The 18,606-nt window shown below is 43.8% G+C and overlaps 1 protein-coding gene across 4 annotated transcripts in view; it reads left to right on the top strand.

The window, feature by feature from the left end:
- The window catches only part of ptprfb (protein tyrosine phosphatase receptor type Fb), a 189,074-nt gene that overhangs the window by 130,363 nt on the left and 40,105 nt on the right, over window positions 1-18,606 (top strand). For 2 of the 4 annotated variants that reach the window (XM_080503636.1, XM_080503635.1), the window contains exons 14-20: window positions 2,387-2,413; window positions 5,612-5,729; window positions 6,502-7,074; window positions 7,848-7,948; window positions 9,795-10,042; window positions 12,058-12,136; window positions 13,179-13,403. In XM_080503636.1, the coding sequence (XP_080359762.1) occupies window positions 2,387-2,413; window positions 5,612-5,729; window positions 6,502-7,074; window positions 7,848-7,948; window positions 9,795-10,042; window positions 12,058-12,136; window positions 13,179-13,403 (1,371 nt within the window). The remainder of the gene's footprint in view (window positions 1-2,386; window positions 2,414-5,611; window positions 5,730-6,501; window positions 7,075-7,847; window positions 7,949-9,794; window positions 10,043-12,057; window positions 12,137-13,178; window positions 13,404-18,606) is intronic. The other 2 variants (XM_080503638.1, XM_080503637.1) reach the window with 1 other exon arrangement.

Here is an 18,606-nt window from a genome sequence, read left to right as displayed (position 1 = left end):
TGAACACCGTCTCTCTGCTGTGCGATGAATCAGCAGTGTGCTGCAGGCTCACTTTCTTTTGTCTATGGCAGGGGTGTCAAACATATTGTAGTTCAGGGGCCACCTACAGCCCAATTTCATCTTGAGTGAGTCAGACTGGCAACATAGTGTCGCAATAACCTTTAAATTCAAACTTTAAGGTTTTTCTTTGTTGTGGCACAGACTATGCGTGTTGGAAATGTCTATATCTTTGCAAAAACCAAAAACTTACTAAATGGAAAATGACAACATGAAATGATTCTTAATGAAACATTCTGGTGGAAAATGCAGTTAAATGTCCAAAAACCATTTCCTATAGCTGTTATGTCATGCATCGGGTCTCAGTGTTTAGTTTTGTCCACTATTCTGAAGACATTTGTTATAAAATCGAAGTTTACTTTGACATTTTCACAATTTGGTGGTTTCGTGGGATTGGAGCCTCTTGCAGGCCGGTTTTGGCCCACGGGCCTTATGTTTGACACCAGTGGTATATGAGGTAGTGGAGTAGTATGTTATAGGACCCTACTGTTAAAAAAAAAAAAAAAAAAAATTATAATTTCAAAGGTTAAAACACCCATCGGACCGTCATCTATCCAACTTTAGGTACTCAGCGTTAGGTCACGGTGGACTGTAGCTGATCCTATCCCGCCACACACAACTCACACCTATGAGCAAGTTGTTGGAGCCAATGTTTTTGAACTTCATGAGGTTAATTGAGTACCTGAAGAAGGCCACTGCACAGGAAGAACATGCAAACTCCACAATGAAATCACTTCAAGCCCGGACACAAACCAGGGACACTCTTTTGGAGGGTAAACCAGTACACCACTGTACAGAACTTTCAAGGGATTGTGTGTGTCCCCCACCCCCAACATACTCATCTAGGAAAAAGGATTTGGGGGTCTTTATCTCCGTCTATGTATGAACAGTGCTACAAATTACTTTCAATTAATGTTATTTTGCAGACAACCTTCAGAAAATTAAGTTTAGTTAAAATCAAAGCTTGAATTTCAGTCTTTACAAGAAAAAATACTGCTGTAATATTTACAGAATTAATTAGTGAATCTCAAACACAAAGCCAGGGTTTTAAGGATTTGGAGCGTTTCCCAGCTGAGGCTGAGCGAGACACAAGGAAGTATTTACATTTAGAATCACAGACTTCCATTCAGAACATGCAAACACAAAATCAGATGGCAGGTTTGAAGAGCAGGTTTAACTACTACACCCCCTTCAATGTTTTATTAATCATCCATATTTCTGGGTGATTACAGCTGGTGGTGTCGATCGATCGATCAGATGCGTTCATCTGATGCGTTTTGAGCAATGGACACAGATTCAAATGAACCACAAACTATCAGTTAAATATTGATTGAAGTGAATTTAGGTGATTAATTCCGGGTGCGCTGAGCCTTTAACTCGTAATGGTTAAATATGATATTTGCCATGTCCCAATGAAACCCCGGGCCTCTCTCCTCCTCCATCACTACTCTACAGTTCGTTGTAATAGTTGCACGCCCTAACGATCATATAAAATTGTTTGCCGACTCCGCCGCCGCCCGCCATTCATCCTCAGTCCTCCAAGTCGCCCCGCCCTCTTGTGTTTTCCACTTATTCCCCTCATCAGTGTCACCGGTGTCATCTCTTCTGCCCCTTGTCAGCCGGAGCCACCCTTCAGTGAACTCCTCCGCGGGAGCTGAACTGTGGAGCTCATCGCTGGTACACGCGAGCAGTGGCGTTCTGCATCGACGGGGCTCGGTGTCACAGGGCTAGCATAGCGGCACTGGTAATAGGATTTCATGCTCGGCACTGACGGAGCCCCGCGGCACGAAATGGGCTTTCACTTCCCTCAGGAATCACTTGGGCAAGCGCGGCGAGAAAGGAGAACATTTGGAAAAAACATATTGAAATATAATGAATAAAAGGTACCTTCCCTTTGAGGAAACACTCCAGCGACTCTGCATAGTTTATGTTCACAGTGCGATAGTTATCATACCGTGTGAAGGTGTTCTGATTAAGAAAGAGAAAGAGGGTTTGTTTTTTTTTGTTTCTTTTCATTGGATTTGCGGGAAAAAGCAAACAAGGCAGTGCATCACAATAATGAATTTCACAAGCGTCGCTCGATTCGGTTACAATTTATTTCATGCCATCTTAATTTTATATTTTTTTTTCCTTCTCTTCCATCTCACTCTGTCACACCGTTTTGTTGTTTGTTTAGGTTTTGTTTTGTCTTTACTGCATGACTCTGCTGACACCTACATTCATCTGTCTACGAAAAAAAGACGAGTTCTTTTTTTCCATGCCTGTTGTGTTGTTTCTGACTCATTTCTCTCCCCGCCCCGTGTCCATGTTGTCTTCTCTCTCCCATCAGTGGAATATTGAGGAATCCACCGAGCATGTGAGTAACCCTCATGTGTGCTGCTGGGTCATCTTGCAGGGCAGGCTCTTCCTCCCCTCTGTAATTTGGGGGTGCTTGTGTGTCTGTGTGTGTGTGTGGATTTTGAGTTGTGTGTTTTTGTTTCGGTGGAAACCATGCCTGTAATCCACTCGGTTTGAGTCCTCATGAAGAATCATAACCACAGCGAGGAAGAAACGGGTGTCCAGATGATTTCTGGGCTTGGCTGTTTGTGTGTGTTTATCTCAGAATTTGTTACCACAATACCCCCCCCCCCCCCCCCCCACAAAAAAAAAAAACCCATGGGTATTGCTTTTCTGCAGACATATCTAATATTTCAATATTTCTTTATTTGTTTTACCAAACTGGTTTTAGAAGCCGGCCACTCATGAGCTTTCCGTGGCGGTTAGCGCGGTCTGCACGCAGAGCCTTTCCCCCCGCCGAGCGTACGGTGCAGTCAAAAGTTGCACGTCATCCATCCCTGTGTGGCGCTGACATTAATCAGGCTCGCCCAACCTGCTGTCTCCCCTACTGTTCCACATGACATGTCTATCTGAGGGGAGGAGCCGCGCGCTTTATCAGCCCCACACATCTCCCAGATTGCCACCAGCCTTTCATGTTCCTTTCATTCGCCCCGGATGGCAGCTCGCTGCTCTGCGGCTGTCATGCAGCCCTTTTGTTATGGCTTATTACCTCCTAGACGTCATATTGCACTAACATAAATGCAGAGCCACTTAAATGTTCCTCGTCAAGAAACTCAATAGAAGCCTGCCAGACTAGAAAATACTATTTTCAGGGCCAGCAAATCCATAAAAAGTATAGGTTTATAGCTTTAAAGACATTGTATGAAAGAAGTGATTTAAGCAATGTTCATTCCACAACTGGTGAATTCATTCAGTGACCAACCACAGGGGTTTTTTTTTTTTTCTCAACTGTTGAGTTATGAAGAAAAAAAAAAAAGCCAGCAGTAAGTGTGAAAGCTGTTGTGTTCATTTTGATGGTGCAAAGTTAAACAGATATGTGGTTGCACTGCATAACGAATCCTCTAGCTACACCCACATAGAGTGAGTCAGGCTCTTCTCCCGCTCCTCTTAATGTGTTGATTAACACCTGACAGATACAGAGCTGGATGTTGTCAGAGGAGGACATCTGTTCACACCATTTTTTTTTTTTGAAGCCTGCATGTTTGGGCAGTAGCGATTTTGTGCTCTAGGTAACTAATGCAGTGTGACTTAGCCACAGACAGATGTCAGCCTTGGAAATATTAACATTCCTTGCTGACCTGTGACTTACTCACAGGACGGGGAGGGATTTTTGAAGCACTTTTATTTTTCCAGATAATTACTTTGTAATAGTGCAGAAAGACAACGTCATGCAGTATGTTGCAGGAAGTAATCTGAAGCAATTCTATTTGTTTTAACAAAACTGCCTCCTTTTTCCTAATATTTTCCATTTTGGCGAGGAGAGCGGTGCAGGGAGGCTTGCAGAGAGGAATCCATTTCTATAACTAGTCGACTTGATAATCTCTATAATGCCCTTTGGTGCTGCTCTAAGCATTTGCTCTGAAGGAAACTTTGAAGCTTTGCTTCTTCTTTTTTTTCTGCTGAGTTTCAGAAGTGTTACTAGACCTGAATCGACCTTGCCAGAATAGAGGGAGGAACGATCTGTGCAGCTGCCACCGCTCAGATTGTTAAAGCCATTTTGTATTATTAAAGCAATGAGATTTCCACCGTAAAGTTAAAAAAATCATTTTATGATACTGTAATTTAGCCTTTTTACCCCCTCCCCCAGTGTCTCATTTTAAGGAGAGTAACAAAGCAGCACATGTCCCCACAGAGCGGGATTATATAGACGGGTAAAATGCACTTCTATGTGAAGGAAATTAAAACTTCATTAGTGGGAGAAACGACATTAAGGCAGAGCCATATAACATTCCATGAGTCTGAGAAGTTTGCGAGGAGATCCGGCAGGAAGGCTCGTAGGCATCTGTGTGTTCGTCCTCTCAGTGGCCCCAGTCAGGAACAGACAACTCCAGCGTGTGTGTGTGTGTGTGTGCGTTCAAGCCACAGGCGTTAATTTGTTCTTGAGTCTGCTCGTCTGTGCGTGTGTGTGTGTGTGTGTGTGTGTGTGTGTGTGTGTGTGTGTGTGTGTGTGTGTGTGTGTGTGTGTGTGTGTGTGTGTGTGTGTGTGTGTGTGTGTGTGTGTGTGTGTGTGTGTGTGTGTGTGTGTGTGTGTGTGTGTGTGTGTGTGTGTGTGTGCACGCGCACATGTGCACAATTATGTCCGTACATGCATGCATCCCTTTGCGTGTGCAATGTGTGTTTATGGTTCCTATACATACGTATACACAGCGGTAAGTATATGCAGTGTGTGTGTGTGTGTGTGTGTGTGTTTACACATGACTTTGTTGAAGCTCAGAGTGTTTTTTCATTCCAGTGTGTGGGTGTGTGTATTTATTCAGACTGATGCAGACTGGTGATGTGAGTGCCAGCACTGCAGCAGGTTACTAATAACAGTGTTTCACTTCGGTTGGTTTCCTGACCGCTCGGTTACCGGTTTGTTCAACCACACCAGTGTGTCTGTGTTCTCTCGTCAGAGCTGCCTGGACTGCTGAACAACTGCACCCAGGATTTAATGTCATCATTCAATAATATCAATCTGGTGTCTCTAAATCCGATCAAAATTCCCGTCGCACAGCGAGAAGTGCAGTTTTGTGTTTGTTTGTTTGTTTTTTTTAGACTGCAGTAAAGTGACAGTCGATGCTCCTCTGGGTGTAACCTCATGCTTGTCCATGCAGCAGACATGAACACTGACACTCTGGTGATGTTCTGGTTCATTTGCTTGGTTTGTTGGTTCACGGGTTCAGAGTTCCTCATAACAGGGTGCAGGAGTTTTTCTTCACTAAAGAAAAGCTCCTGCTCCTGTGCGTGTGCCTTTAAAACCTTTCTTTTGTTAATATTTACAATGTTTTGTTCAGAGGCCGACCGATCAAGAAGTTACAAGTGGATGGAGAAGGGCGTTTAATCTTATTGTAGTTTGGGTTTTTTTTGGGTGCTGTGTGGTTTGTTGAGGGGATGGGAGCTTGTGTGTGCAGGGGGGGAGGTTTGTTTGTGTGTGATTTCTTTCCTTCCCCTGAAGAGGTTTCGCTCAGGCTCACTGATTCCCTTTAACATCTGACCTTGTGATTTTTCTATTTTACAGGAGGCCATCATTGGTGGACTGCAGTCTGAAACCACCTACTCGGTCACTGTAGCGGCGTACACCACGAAGGGAGACGGCGCTCGGAGCAAAGCTAAAGTCATCACCACAACCGGAGCCGGTCAGAATCTGCTTCTTCAGGCATTTCTAAGTATCTGAGAGATAGAATATCTATTTCCAGTGTTATCTTCAGGCCTTAAAAACGCTCCGTCTTCCTCCTGTTATGTTTCAGCTTGTCTGGTTTTACTTCACCACATGAAGAGCCCATTTATATAAAGTCAACAAAAACTAGTGGCTTTAATATTATTTGCTTACGGGTAGATTTCTGCACCCTCAGCAGCCTTCATTGTCACAATCAAGTACAATTAATTTACACAACTTGCTGTTTTAGCTGAGTATTTTCAACAGTATAAAATGTTTTCTTCATCACTGAAACAAAATGCTGTAAATGGCAGAAGGCACAAGTGATGGTGCGTTTGAGCACCTTTTAAGCAGCAACAAGCTGTATTTACCACTATCTGTTTATGATCTACTAGCCATGCATGCATGTATCTCCTATATTTATTTTCAACTTCGGGCAAGTCTGCAATAAGCTGACTGTGGGAAAAGGCAGGACACACCCTGGAAGAGTCACAACCAGATAAAATTCACACTTTAGAATCATCAGTTAACCTAAAACGTACCTTTATGGAGAAAACCAGAAAAAAATGCACATAATTGCATAATCTACAAGAATTACTGATTGAAATGTGTCTTTCTGCCACTTTAAGTTGAATGAGGTTATAATTATCAGAGTGTATAGCAGACCTTGTGTATTTAAATTGATTTCTTTGAAAGGTATTTTTTTTGGCTTTCATTGAATGTCTTTTTTTTTTAATTATTATTATCTTTAGTTCCTGGCAAACCCACAATGATGATCAGCACCACCATGGGCAACACAGCTCTGATCCAGTGGCAGCCGCCCAAGGAGATGGTGGGTGAGCTGATGGGCTACCAGCTGCAGTACAAACGCACCGATGAGGAGAACTACACGTCGCGCGAGCTGAGAAAGACCGACGACCACTACACTGTCACCGGCCTGCACAAGGGCGCCACGTACGTCTTCCGCCTCAGCGCGCGGAACCGCGCCGGCATCGGCGAGGCCTACGTGAAGGAGATCAGCACCCCCGAAGACGTGCCGTCGGGCTTCCCCTTCAACCTGCAGGTCACGGGTCTGACTCAGTCCAGCACCCAGCTGACTTGGGAGCCGCCGCTGCTGGCGGAGAGGAACGGCAAGATCGTGTACTACATGGTGGTGTTCAGGGACATCAACAGCCAGCAGAACAGCACCAACCGCACGGCCGACACACACATGACCATCCAGGGCCTCAACCCCGACACCACCTATGACATCCGGGTGCAGGCGTTCACCAGTAAGGGCGGCGGACCGCTCAGCCCCAGCATCCAGAGCAGAACCATGTCAAATGGTGAGACGAGCAGCAGGACATCTGATTAGCATTCACGCGCAACGTCTGTTTTCAGCGTTTGATTCATGCAAATGTAACTACAAGCACCTTTAGGCACTCGCAGTATATAATAAGCCTTTCACGCGACATACATGAGCCCATATGTTTGAGGCCCTCTGCATCTGGCTCTGTCTTTATCAGTGCCATTTATTTTCTCATCTACTTCTCGGTATAGTACATCACTGTGTTTATTGATTTACGGAGCACTAATCTCATTTCACGCCACAGTCACATTACCATGCCTCCTCATCCGCCCTCTCATTACCTTCAAATGTAAAGCCAACATGTACCTTCTCACGCATTTTATAATCTTATAAATGTGAGATTTCATATTTATAAATGTGCGTGATGCCTATTTCGAGCCACATGCCGCCATTCCTGCCGTCACTTTCATTTCCTGGTAATCTCGGCAATCTCAGACCTGTTGCATGAGTCTCGTTACAAACGGGGTGGAAAAAAATGGAGCAGGCTTAGCGAGATGAAGGCTATTTTTGTGCCATCGTTAATCAGGCGTGAACGCGATTGTCGATGTTCTTTGAACACCCCCCCATGGCTTGTCAAGTTTGGTCATAAGGTATCGTGGCGGAGGATGTTCACATTGTTTACTGAGGGGGTTACTCACTTCACAGCGGTGTGAAATTTAATTACACGCAGTGATCACGTTCTGCGGTGTACAAGATGTTGGACTTTAGATGGTAATCAAAGGACTTTTTTTTTTTTTTCCCCTTTCCTAGATTTTCCCACGTTGAACTTTGGAGTCAAGGCTGTGATGAAAACGTCCGTCCTCCTCACCTGGGATTTACCACCAAACTACAAATCCCAGGCACCATTTAAGGTGAGTCTCGGTGTAATAGTCGACTCTATATCGCTGTTTTTCACTTGAAACTCAAAATGTTCAAGATTCTACAAAGTTTGCAGTGTCAAATAAAGTCACACACATTTCAAAAACACCTGCCCAAAAATAGTCACATACAACCCAATTTCATCTTGAGTGAGCCAGACCAGTAAATTAGTGCCCTAATAACCTTTGAATTTAAACTTAAAATTTGTCTTGGTTTTGGTGCAGCGTGTACACGTTGGAAATGTCAAATATTTTCACAAAACCAAATAATTTCTACAGAAAGTAACTACAATATCAACATAAAGCCCATTTTAATTAAACCTTCTGGTGCAAAATACAGTAAAATGTCCAGAAAAGTTCTCATGAAACTCTTGCATTTTGAAAGGTGGCCAACCTTAAATAAAACTTATCACATTACCGGGCATACTGATTATTTACTGTAGTTTTACTTCATTTCAAGCATAACCCTCTTTACGAACACCAGCAACTAAAATACAAGTTTTGTTATTGCATAAGTGTGAGGTGTCTTACATTGTTAAATATTTATAAATCCAACACAAGGAGCAAACATCTTAATGTATAGTGCAAACACTTTATGATTGTCACTCATTGAAATGGAAAATCGCACACTGAGTTTGTCAGGTTATTCAAAAGCTTCTTATTATATTTGTGACCAAATTTAAAGTAGAACAATTCGTACCCATCATATGACTACAAAAAGAAAGTGTCAAGCTAACTAAAGTCAGGTATAATTCACAACTTCTGTCTTCTGTTTTCAAATGAATGCCTCATCAACCCTTGAAAACTGAAAAAATGCAATCACAAAATGTGCTTATAGTATATTTCAGGACTTAGATGTTTGCAAATGTGTGAACAAATGCTCTTTTATTGTGAAAGCGTTAAGCCAACCAAAAATAACTTTTTATTGCATTGCATCTTCTTCAATTGGATACATTTCATCACAGTCCACTAAATCTGACTATCTAATACCATACTATAAGTTAAATCCATCAATCAAATGTGATTGATGGTTTTAAAGTGATGGTTTTCCAAAGGTGCAAAAAATAATAATAGCACCTAAACCAGTGTTTACCATAAGTTTTTATTCATGTTGTAGAATTGTCATGCAATTCCAGCTTTTAATGAAACAGAAGGAATACACACAAATTACATCACCAAATAGTTGTACATGTGTCAATGTTTAAAAAAACCCACACAAATCGTGTTTTTTGGGACAATTGTTTGGGAGAAGAAGGAAGAAATGAGAAATGTATCTAATATTAAAACTTGACACGATTAAGAAATTCTGTGACTGCAGAACATATTCCTCCCCCAGGATAATAAAAATGCATTTTACATAAATTTTTAATATAATTTCCTCATCGGCTGTCTAGATGAGCTGTTAACACTTTCCACAAAGTGTGATCAAGTGGGTTTTTTCGTTTCCTTTTCTTTTTTCTTTTTTTTACATTTGCACAATACAAAGTACACAATTTCCAATTCTTGCTCATTTATGAGGTGTAATAATCTGTCAAAATGATATATCAATTCTCACCTCGCGGTAAAGGCAAAGACAATTTGAAGTGTAGGGGGAAAAGAAACTATTGGATATGCACTGATGGGCACATGTGATACCTGAGATGAGGTGTCAGATGTGATGAGTACTTCCCTCAGGACTGTGCTGCTTTCGCTTCTTACTTTTTTCTTTATGTGTGCCTTTTGAGAGCAGGTATGGAAAATGGTGTGTTTATATGAATGATATACTTTACATGCGGTGTATGAAGGCTACCGTAAACCCATAACTTTATTTATTTTTTCCCCTCCCCTTGTGTGCTTACAGATCTTGTATAACCAGCAGAGCGTGGAAGTGCAGGGGAACCTGAAGAGAAAGCTGATCACACAGCTGCAGCCAGACACCGACTACTCTTTTGTACTGACAAGCAGGGGGAACATTGCTGGAGGTCTGCAGCAGCAGGTGTCGATCCGCACGGCCCCCGACCTGATCCAAACCAAGCCCAGCACACATCAAGCTCAGGGTGGCAAGATGACTATCAACCTACCCAAGGTCCAGACCACGACACGAGTCAGGTCAGTGCCGAGTCAAACAATTCTGAGTGGGCAGGTGTGCTGCGACGGTGAGCCTGTGGCCTCCGGAGGAGAGAGGAGAGCAGAAACACAAGGAAAAGGATGGAAGTGGCGATAGAGGCAGCACATTATATATCACTATTAGTCAGGATAATGAAAGCAGTCGATCTAAAAGATTATTATTAATAATAATATTATTATTATTAACAATAATAATAATAATATATTAAAATGCAATTTCACTGAAAATGTTTTTAACCCTTTATAGGGGATCAAGTACAGTCATTTTATAGCTTAAAAATGCTTTTGAATGGGAAAAGTCTCACTCACTGTGTGTATCTGTAAAAGGTTGCAGGTTGTGAGTATTACCATCTTCGCATTTTTTGTTTTAAATATCACACCGTGCATGTTTTACATTCGATTCTGTGATGATTGTGTCATTGTCAAGAACGTACAGTCACTTTCCCAATGAAGGGTTGAAGTAATACATTCATAAATCTCCATACAGTCTTCCATCATCAAATCGTCATCCAATCTCATCTTCTGAAATTAAATGTTTCGAATGGAACAGGAAAGCATTTCATGTAAAAATTTTCAGACTTCGACTTTTAGATCAACTTTTACTCCCTGTCGTCTTTATAATACAGCAGCTGCTGATGATAATTGAGACTTAATATCAGTGTCGGAGTTATTGCTGCCTTTTCAAATCGAAGTGTCAGAAGAAGAATTGTGCCTGACCCTTGCAAGTTCAACCTCATGCACGTGCACACAGGGTTGATTGGTAGAAAGATTACAGGGTTGGCCGAGGTCCAGCGGGGATTGACAGGCAGAGAGCACAGGCGATTGGAGATGGGTAGAACTGTGGGGGTGAGGAGGAAGCGAGGGGGGCGAGGAGCCTTGTTATACACGTCGATTCCCACTCCCAGACTTGAGTGACTGAATTACAGAGTGGAGGCCTGGAGAGAAGTCAGAGAAGCAGCCGCTTTCACCAGCTGATTTTACAAGAAGTCGAATGCTGAGGTGTCTTTGGGGGGGAGAAAAGAAACAACTTTAAGCATCAAAGTAGAGAAGAAACAACATTACAAGTAGAACGGGCACTCAGTGGAGCGCACACCTTCGCCAACGCATGTCGACATGGTAGCTGTTAGCTCATATCGATGCGAACGAACACATCATGAAGCAACATCACATTGTAAAAAACTGATCAGGGAGCATCTCCATGGCAACAGATGCTGATCTCCTCCATGAGGTGCTCCTCCCATCAGCTTTTTCTCAGTTTTTCTGGGATTTGTTCGGAAACAGTTCACCGTTAACGTCCCAAAATGTTGTCAATTGCTCCTCGGATGCTGACAAATCAACCCGGAAGATTTCATGCAATCTGGGTTAGTAATTTTTGCGAAAAGTTGGTCAAATAAATACATACAAACCAATAAATAAATGCATACATGCAAATTCCACCCCAACTTTCGTTGGTGAAGTTAATAAACTGACACAGATGGGCATTATTTACCCACATACATGCTCCCCCCATTCATTACCTGCCTCCTTAGTTGGACCCTAAACTCTCAAATGTCTTTCCAACGTCTTTCTCTCCCTTCTATTTTGGTCTTTGTAATCATAGCGGTAAAAGAACACACACACACACACACACACACACACACACACACGAGCAGTCACATAGATGGTCTTATTAACCTAAGGAATCCTATGGGGATCTCTATTAACTGAAGCCCGCCCCCCTCTCACCGGGATACTGTTTGTTCCAGTCTATGTGGCAGATGTTCTTAGTGATTAGCCATTAATTGGAGAATGCAGCGCCAATCTGCTGGTGCTCGACCTTGGTCGGACCCTCTCGTGTAGCACTCCCAAATTTGAATTCAGCCCAACGAGCCTCACAGTGAAAGTATGTCTTCCCCAAATGTTTTGACTGTGTTGGTAATGCACTCGGCCCACTTTGATCTCAGCATGTCTGTGCTGCGGTCGGACTGTCTTCACACAGCCGTTCTCCTCCTTGGCAGGTGGTACTACATCGTGGTGGTGCCGGTGTCCCAGTCCACGCGGCGGTGGAAGAACCCAGACGAGATGGATCTGGACGAGGTGAGTGCCAGCCGGTGGATGATTGGCTAATGTGCCGGGTCAGAGGTCGCGAATAACATCTTCCGTTCCAACTGGGTAGGACACCGCTGGTTGTAACTAATTAGCCAGACCCTTCTGGGCGTCGGAGGGAAGAGAGACTCTAAACAATGACTCACTGGGGTAGGTGGGGAGCATCCTGTTTGGCTGCCAGCTCTGCAGACTGTGCCCATCTGTTGAATCTAACAGTTCACGTGCACAGAAATTAGTCCTAATGTTGCATAACTAAACTTTATTTACACGTTAGTGCCTTACCTCCAGATATTTCTCCAATGTTGAAAGTGGCAAAGTCTGCGCAAAGTTTATACACGAGGTATTTAAATGAAGATAAAGATTAATGGCGCTTTATTATCCTTTTTTTAAATAAAGGTCTACCTCGTCCATAAGGGAATTTGGCTAAATGACATAAACGAAATATTAATGCCATTTTTAAGTAAACTCGGAGGCTCATTGGTTTGAATCACTGTTGCTGGAGCTCCCAGTAGAAATAACAGAAGAGACTGAGAGGGAGAGAGATGGGACTCCCTGAGTCATTAAACACTGAGGAGGCCATTGTCTCCTCCCTTCGACATAATGATTTAATAAAGCTACATCTGGAGCTTTACATGAGACATCACTGACAGAAAACAAAATGCTGCTGGAAACACAATGCCGCAGTGCTTTATGCTCCTGCTCATTTATTAACCAGGCTGGCAGTCATGCTGAGATTGTGTGCCGGAACAAGCGCTAATTGCTCACTCCGTAGCTTGGCTGCATTGTTTGCAGTTATATCACTGTGCAAAGGGCAGTTTTACTCTGTGGAGTCATTATCTCTTATTTGGTGGTGTGCTAAGGAACCGAACCTGGATGTTCAGTGTCAATGGAAAGGTTGTTATCGTGATTATTATTTTGATATGTTTGCATATGCGTTATCTTTACCACAAACGACCAACAAGTACACGTGTGTTCAAAGCACCATGGCTTAATTTAAGCCCGATTTGACCTCTGCCTCCCACTTTGTGTCCAGCTGCTCAAGTCAAGCGAAGGTCCCGTCCTGAGGCGTCGACGTCACCTGGACTCCTCCAAGCCTTACATCGCTGCCAGGTTGGCTTCCCTGCCAACCAGCTTCATACTGGGTGACGAGAAGAGATACAACGGCTTCTACAACAAGCCCATGACCAGCCAGCAGGAGTACCTCTGCTTCGTCCTGGCCGTCCTCCGATACGAGGACGCCGACAGCGCCGCCAATTACGTAAGTGGCACACCAAGTAACACACGCACGTGTGACTTCTGGGTCATGAATAATGAATTTGCCTCTGTGTGCACATGTAACCTTTTCTCCCTTCAGACAGGTAGTTTTAACTTTTATCGCCCACCTCGCTCGCTCCTCAAGCGTCTCCAAATTGGCAGCGACAAGCCAAATTGTTGTTGTTTTTTTTACAGCCACTTATTCCACAACACGGCCGCCTCTAAAAGTCATTGCAGCTTGTCCCGATAACTCCCATATCATCGGACAATGCCTTCAGAGATCCAGCGCTGCCGCTCTGGCAGACAGCGGCGCCCCATGCAGATCTCTTTACGATGCTAATGCGGGAGTGTCGGCACTGTGAGCCGAGGCCCCCCGTGCATGAACAGCGCCGACACCGAGGCCCGGCTCTCCACGGCATGGTCTGGACAAAATTTCACTGCAGGAAGAATGAGAGTCTCTCAATTGCTTTGGGTTCCTCCGCTACCCGGGACATACATATTCAGTAGCTGGGCCCGGGGCGAAGGGGGGGGAGATTCGTGTCCGAAACCAAATCCCAGACTTTTCACCTATTTCTTTTCTACCAGCTTTTTTTTTTTTCTTTCGCCCTCTCTGTTTCTCTCTGCGTCTCTCTCACTCTCCACATCTTTCTCCACCGTGAAGACAGCAGAGGAGATTGATTAGTGCGGCTGGAGTTAAGAGGGAGACGAGGGCCCGGACACAGGGCCTAGGGAGTCTGTAAAGCAGGCCTGATTCCCTTGAAATGCTGCTTTACATGTCTCCAAAGCCCCCACCTCCTCCCATTCTCCCCGTAATCCCCCCACTGCCTCACCCAGAGGAGTGGAGGAACATGCAAAGGAGGAAATGGTGGGCAGCCATGATATACTTTACTTCAAAGGCGATGCTTAAATCCCGTTGCCACACAACACTCTCACTGCACCTGCAAGACGTTGCCACGTTGGATCAGTGGCGCTTAAGATATGTCTCTTTCTGTGTACTCCCCCTCCTTAAACTGTGTCGTACACACCTACTTTCAAGCCGAATCGCTCAAATTAATCGGACTTCACTCACAAGGCCAGTGAATCAGCGTGTTTACTGTCACTTCCCAAACCTGCCTGTTGTCCAATTTCTGCCGGCAGCCGGATTCTCAACTTTGGACAAGCAACATGTGGCGCTTCCTAAAATAGGGAAAAGGGGTTAAAGTATAAAATTTTACTTGAGTGGATGACTTTGGATGGGAAAGTTGTACCTGTGAAAGTTACAACTACAGTAGGGCATTTTTATAGCAGAATTATAGGAACACAAAAAAACTCTGGTTTCATCCCACAGTCCAATTAGTGACCCTACCTTACCCTTAGGTGTGAGTGTGAGCAGGATAATGCAGTACAGAAGATGGATGGATGGATGCATGGAAAATATATTGGAAATCTCACATTTTCCATAAAAAGAAATTCAATTTAACATAAAACATTCTTTCTAATATTCCTTGTTTGAAAATTTCCTTTCAGACTAATTGAAAACTAATCTTAAGACAATCAGTGAATGGAAAAAAAGACTGTTTGTGAGCCTTTCTCAGCTCATGTGAATTGTCACTTTGGTTTGGCAGATGCCCCTGGATCATAACTGTGGGTTTGTACAAATATAGATTGTAGATTCAAGGAAAGACAAAAAAATAAATAAATAACTTGTGAAGAAATCTCATTAAAATTTGCAAGGTCTCCAATAAACACGCAGATGATTATAAAACCATCAAGCTCAAATGGAGCATGTGAAGGTCACATGTTCTGGTCAAACTATTTAAAGTTGTAATTGCTTGTAGATCCCACACGGTGCTGTAGTGGTTAGTAATTTTACCTCACAGCGAGAGTGTCCCTGGTTCAAGTTCAGGTTTGGAGACCTTTTTGTCTTCATGTGGGTGTGAGGGTTATCGGCGGTTTGCTGTCCAAAGCCACATTGATTTCGGTGAATGTGAGGGTGTGAGATGTTTATCTATTGTGAACTTATGTGCACATATTCAGCTGGGATTGGTTCAAGCAGTGTAGAATATGGTTAGATGAAAATAAAACTTATTCAAGCATAGCATAAATGATAAGATCACAATCCAGTTGAAGAGTGTTTAGACTGCTCGAGGACATTTTGTTTAAACGCTATAGCGTCAATAATGCAATATGACCTTACACAGGAAATAATTGCGATGCCTTTTATGCACTGCCGCAATGTTTACTGTAGAAAGTTGTAATTATTTATTTATTTATTTTTACCTCTTGGAAAAATATAACAAGCCACAGCGAAGACCGAAAGATAAATCTCCAGAGCTTTGTCTACCACCATGCTTTTACTAGACTGAAAAACAAACCCACTGTGGGCATCGTGCATCTGGGACACAGTTTCTAACTTTGATTGCTGCTGAGTAGTATTTTATCAGTGTTTCAAGGTGGCATTACACCCAGATATAAGCTGTAAGCTGTAACGCCAACCTTTTGGACGATGGCTGCAGACTATTAATATTGATATTTCAGCACTAATTGTGTCTGCAGCTGATAAACTATATCTAAATAACTCTGTGAATAGCTTTATCTGTGCTGGGCACATTAAAGGCATTTCGCTATCAACCGTGTCCTCTAACTTAAATAATCTGTCAGTTTGCAGGCTGCTGCAGCAACATGGTGTCTTGCAAATTCACTTATAACTGCCACCCCAGGTTCAGAAATACAATAAGGGATATATGAAAAAAAAAAAAAAAATCCAATAAGTGACCTGCTGCATACAGTCAAGCGCATGATTTACAGTCACCAGATTATTACACAGTTTGTAAATGCTCCGTCCTTCTCGTTCTCTCCCAGCTGACTGTCTTGTGCACGTTGAAACATGTGAACTGTGATCTGGCTACCAAAGGCAGGCTGGCATTGATTGCTGCACAAATCTCCTAACTGCACTCCTCGGGAAACTCAGACACCACAGCGGTGTTTGTTTTTGTCACCCCCAACGCGGCACTTGCGAGCGTTTATTACCAAACGCGCGGGTACAGAAGGTAAAGTGTGCGGCAAAGCGCGAGCGGTTGGCAAGAAGCTGCCTGAAGCAGGATCTTCACCAGACCCAGGAGAATAAGACAACAAGTACTGGAATAAATGACTTGTGTCTTTACTACACTTCCTCGCCACCACCCAAACTCCCCCAGCGTAGATCAAACAAGACCGCCAGGGTTTAATAAGCCCTCGTATATCAATGGCCACAAGCAGCCAGCAGTGGTTGCAGGGAAGAAGAGGAGGAAGGAAGGCAAAAGGGGATGAGAGAGAAAGCGAGCGAGAGAGGACGAAGAAGAAGAAGAAGAGAGTGTGCCTTCATGTCTCCCCAGCACCCAAGGCAGATAAACAAGCCGGGGGAAGTGTGAAATGGGATGATAGATGCTGGGTGTGTATAAACAGTATCATTTAATGCGAGAAGAGAGTGAGAGAGGGAGGTAGCATGAAATATAGTGTGATGTGAAACAGAGGGAACGGCTGTTGTTTCGGAGAGGAAATGAATTGTCTCGTGTCCTGTCCAGCCTGTGAGGTTGGGATGAGAGGAAGTCACCTGGTGGCAGAGGAGCGAGAGCACTGTGCTAATGTGTGTTTTTCTTTTGATAAGAAAAGAGGTGAGGGGAAATCGAACCTGGGAGGAGCTCACGTGTGTTTACCGCAGTTTTTTTTTCCGGTGCACAGCGCTATCCAGGCATTTATATTCTCCACACTCACTGGAAGAATTGGCTTTGTAGCACTAATTCTACTGGTGCTCTGGGCTCAAAGCACCCTTAACATGGAAGACTGGCTGCTTTCAAAATTCAAAAGGCGTTGACAAACAATATCAAGAGAGAGTTACAAAAATAAGTTGTTTTTTTTTTTGTTTGTTTGTTTTTTATTATTATTATTTCCAGCGAGGAACATAAGGATAGTGAAGTCCAACTTAGTCCAAATGTAGCAGCGTCGACGGGACGCTGTGTTCGCCTGTGCTGTGTCACTTCCTCCTCCTGGAGGCGTCTCCCTCTGGCAGCGCCTCCAGATATCTGGGTGCTTGGTATTCAGGCAGCCAGAGAAGAGGAAGGAGTGCGGCTTCTGGTGCTGAATGGGAAAGAGGGCATGTGAGTGAGAAAAGAGTGAGGAGAAATGTGTGAAGAAGAGAGGACGAAAGAGAAGGGGTCATCACATAGGATAGACTCGACCCCGCAGCCACATTTCTGTTCCACTCAGATAAAGGCATCCTTTCATACACACTGTCATCTTTCTCTCTCTCTCACTTTCTCTACCTACTTTTTTGTTGTTTTTTTTCCCTTTCCTCCCCCTCCTTTCCTCTGTCTTTTCTTATGTCATGCAGAGATGAGGAGTGTGTGGGCTCCTCCGGCTCCCCGGGGAGGCGGAGAGAGCGGCAGATATATAATAGGCATCTTTTGCATGTTTGTTTGTTTGTCTGGCGCACGCCCCGCGGCTTATTTAGCCACTTTTGGGGAGGCGGGGGAGCTGGCGAGGTCAACGGCGAGTTGAAACAAATGCGCTTGCGCTGCGTGTAGAGGATTCAGTGCTCAGGGGAAGGCAGAGCAGCGGCTGGCTGACTGGGGAAGCCGCGTAGCCCACAGGCCAGATAGCGGACTCGATATACTGCTACTTCCACAACACCTCTCCATCTCTCTCTCTCTCTCTCTCCCTCTCGCTGGCGTCTCTCGTCACCCACTCTCTCTCCCCCTCGTGTTCACTTTGTCTGTCTCAAACAAACACTTAGAACCAGAACACACTCTCTCGGTGGCTGCGACCTAGACAAACACATTGACTTTTGAAGGGTCGTTGGAGAAGAAACCGCAGGGGGAAAAAAACGATGTCCCACATATGCTCTTGCACATTTGTTTATAGTCTTTACACACTGTGGTGCTCTTAGAACTATCCAAGATAAACTCAAAGTGTTTAAAGAAACATTTTTTTTTTTTGTTGACAGGGAAAACTTGAAAAAGTAAACTGATTTTATATGTGCGAATGACGTTACAGAATATTGATTTACGTTGAAGTATTTGGGGCTGTCACACAAGCTTGTAATATGTTGTGTGTGACATGTAAAATGTTTATGATAATCAGGGAAGTTAAAAGGTGGTAAACTGATACAGGGAAGTGGTCATTTCTCAATCGTAAGGTTGCAGATTTGATTCCCCACCTCCCCCTGTCCACATGAGAAAGTGTCCTTGATC

Source organism: Blennius ocellaris, assembly GCF_963422515.1.
Source record: "Blennius ocellaris genome assembly, chromosome: 10".
In the NCBI taxonomy this organism is placed as follows: Eukaryota; Metazoa; Chordata; class Actinopteri; order Blenniiformes; family Blenniidae; genus Blennius; species Blennius ocellaris.
This window is presented reverse-complemented; position numbering and strand designations above follow the sequence as displayed.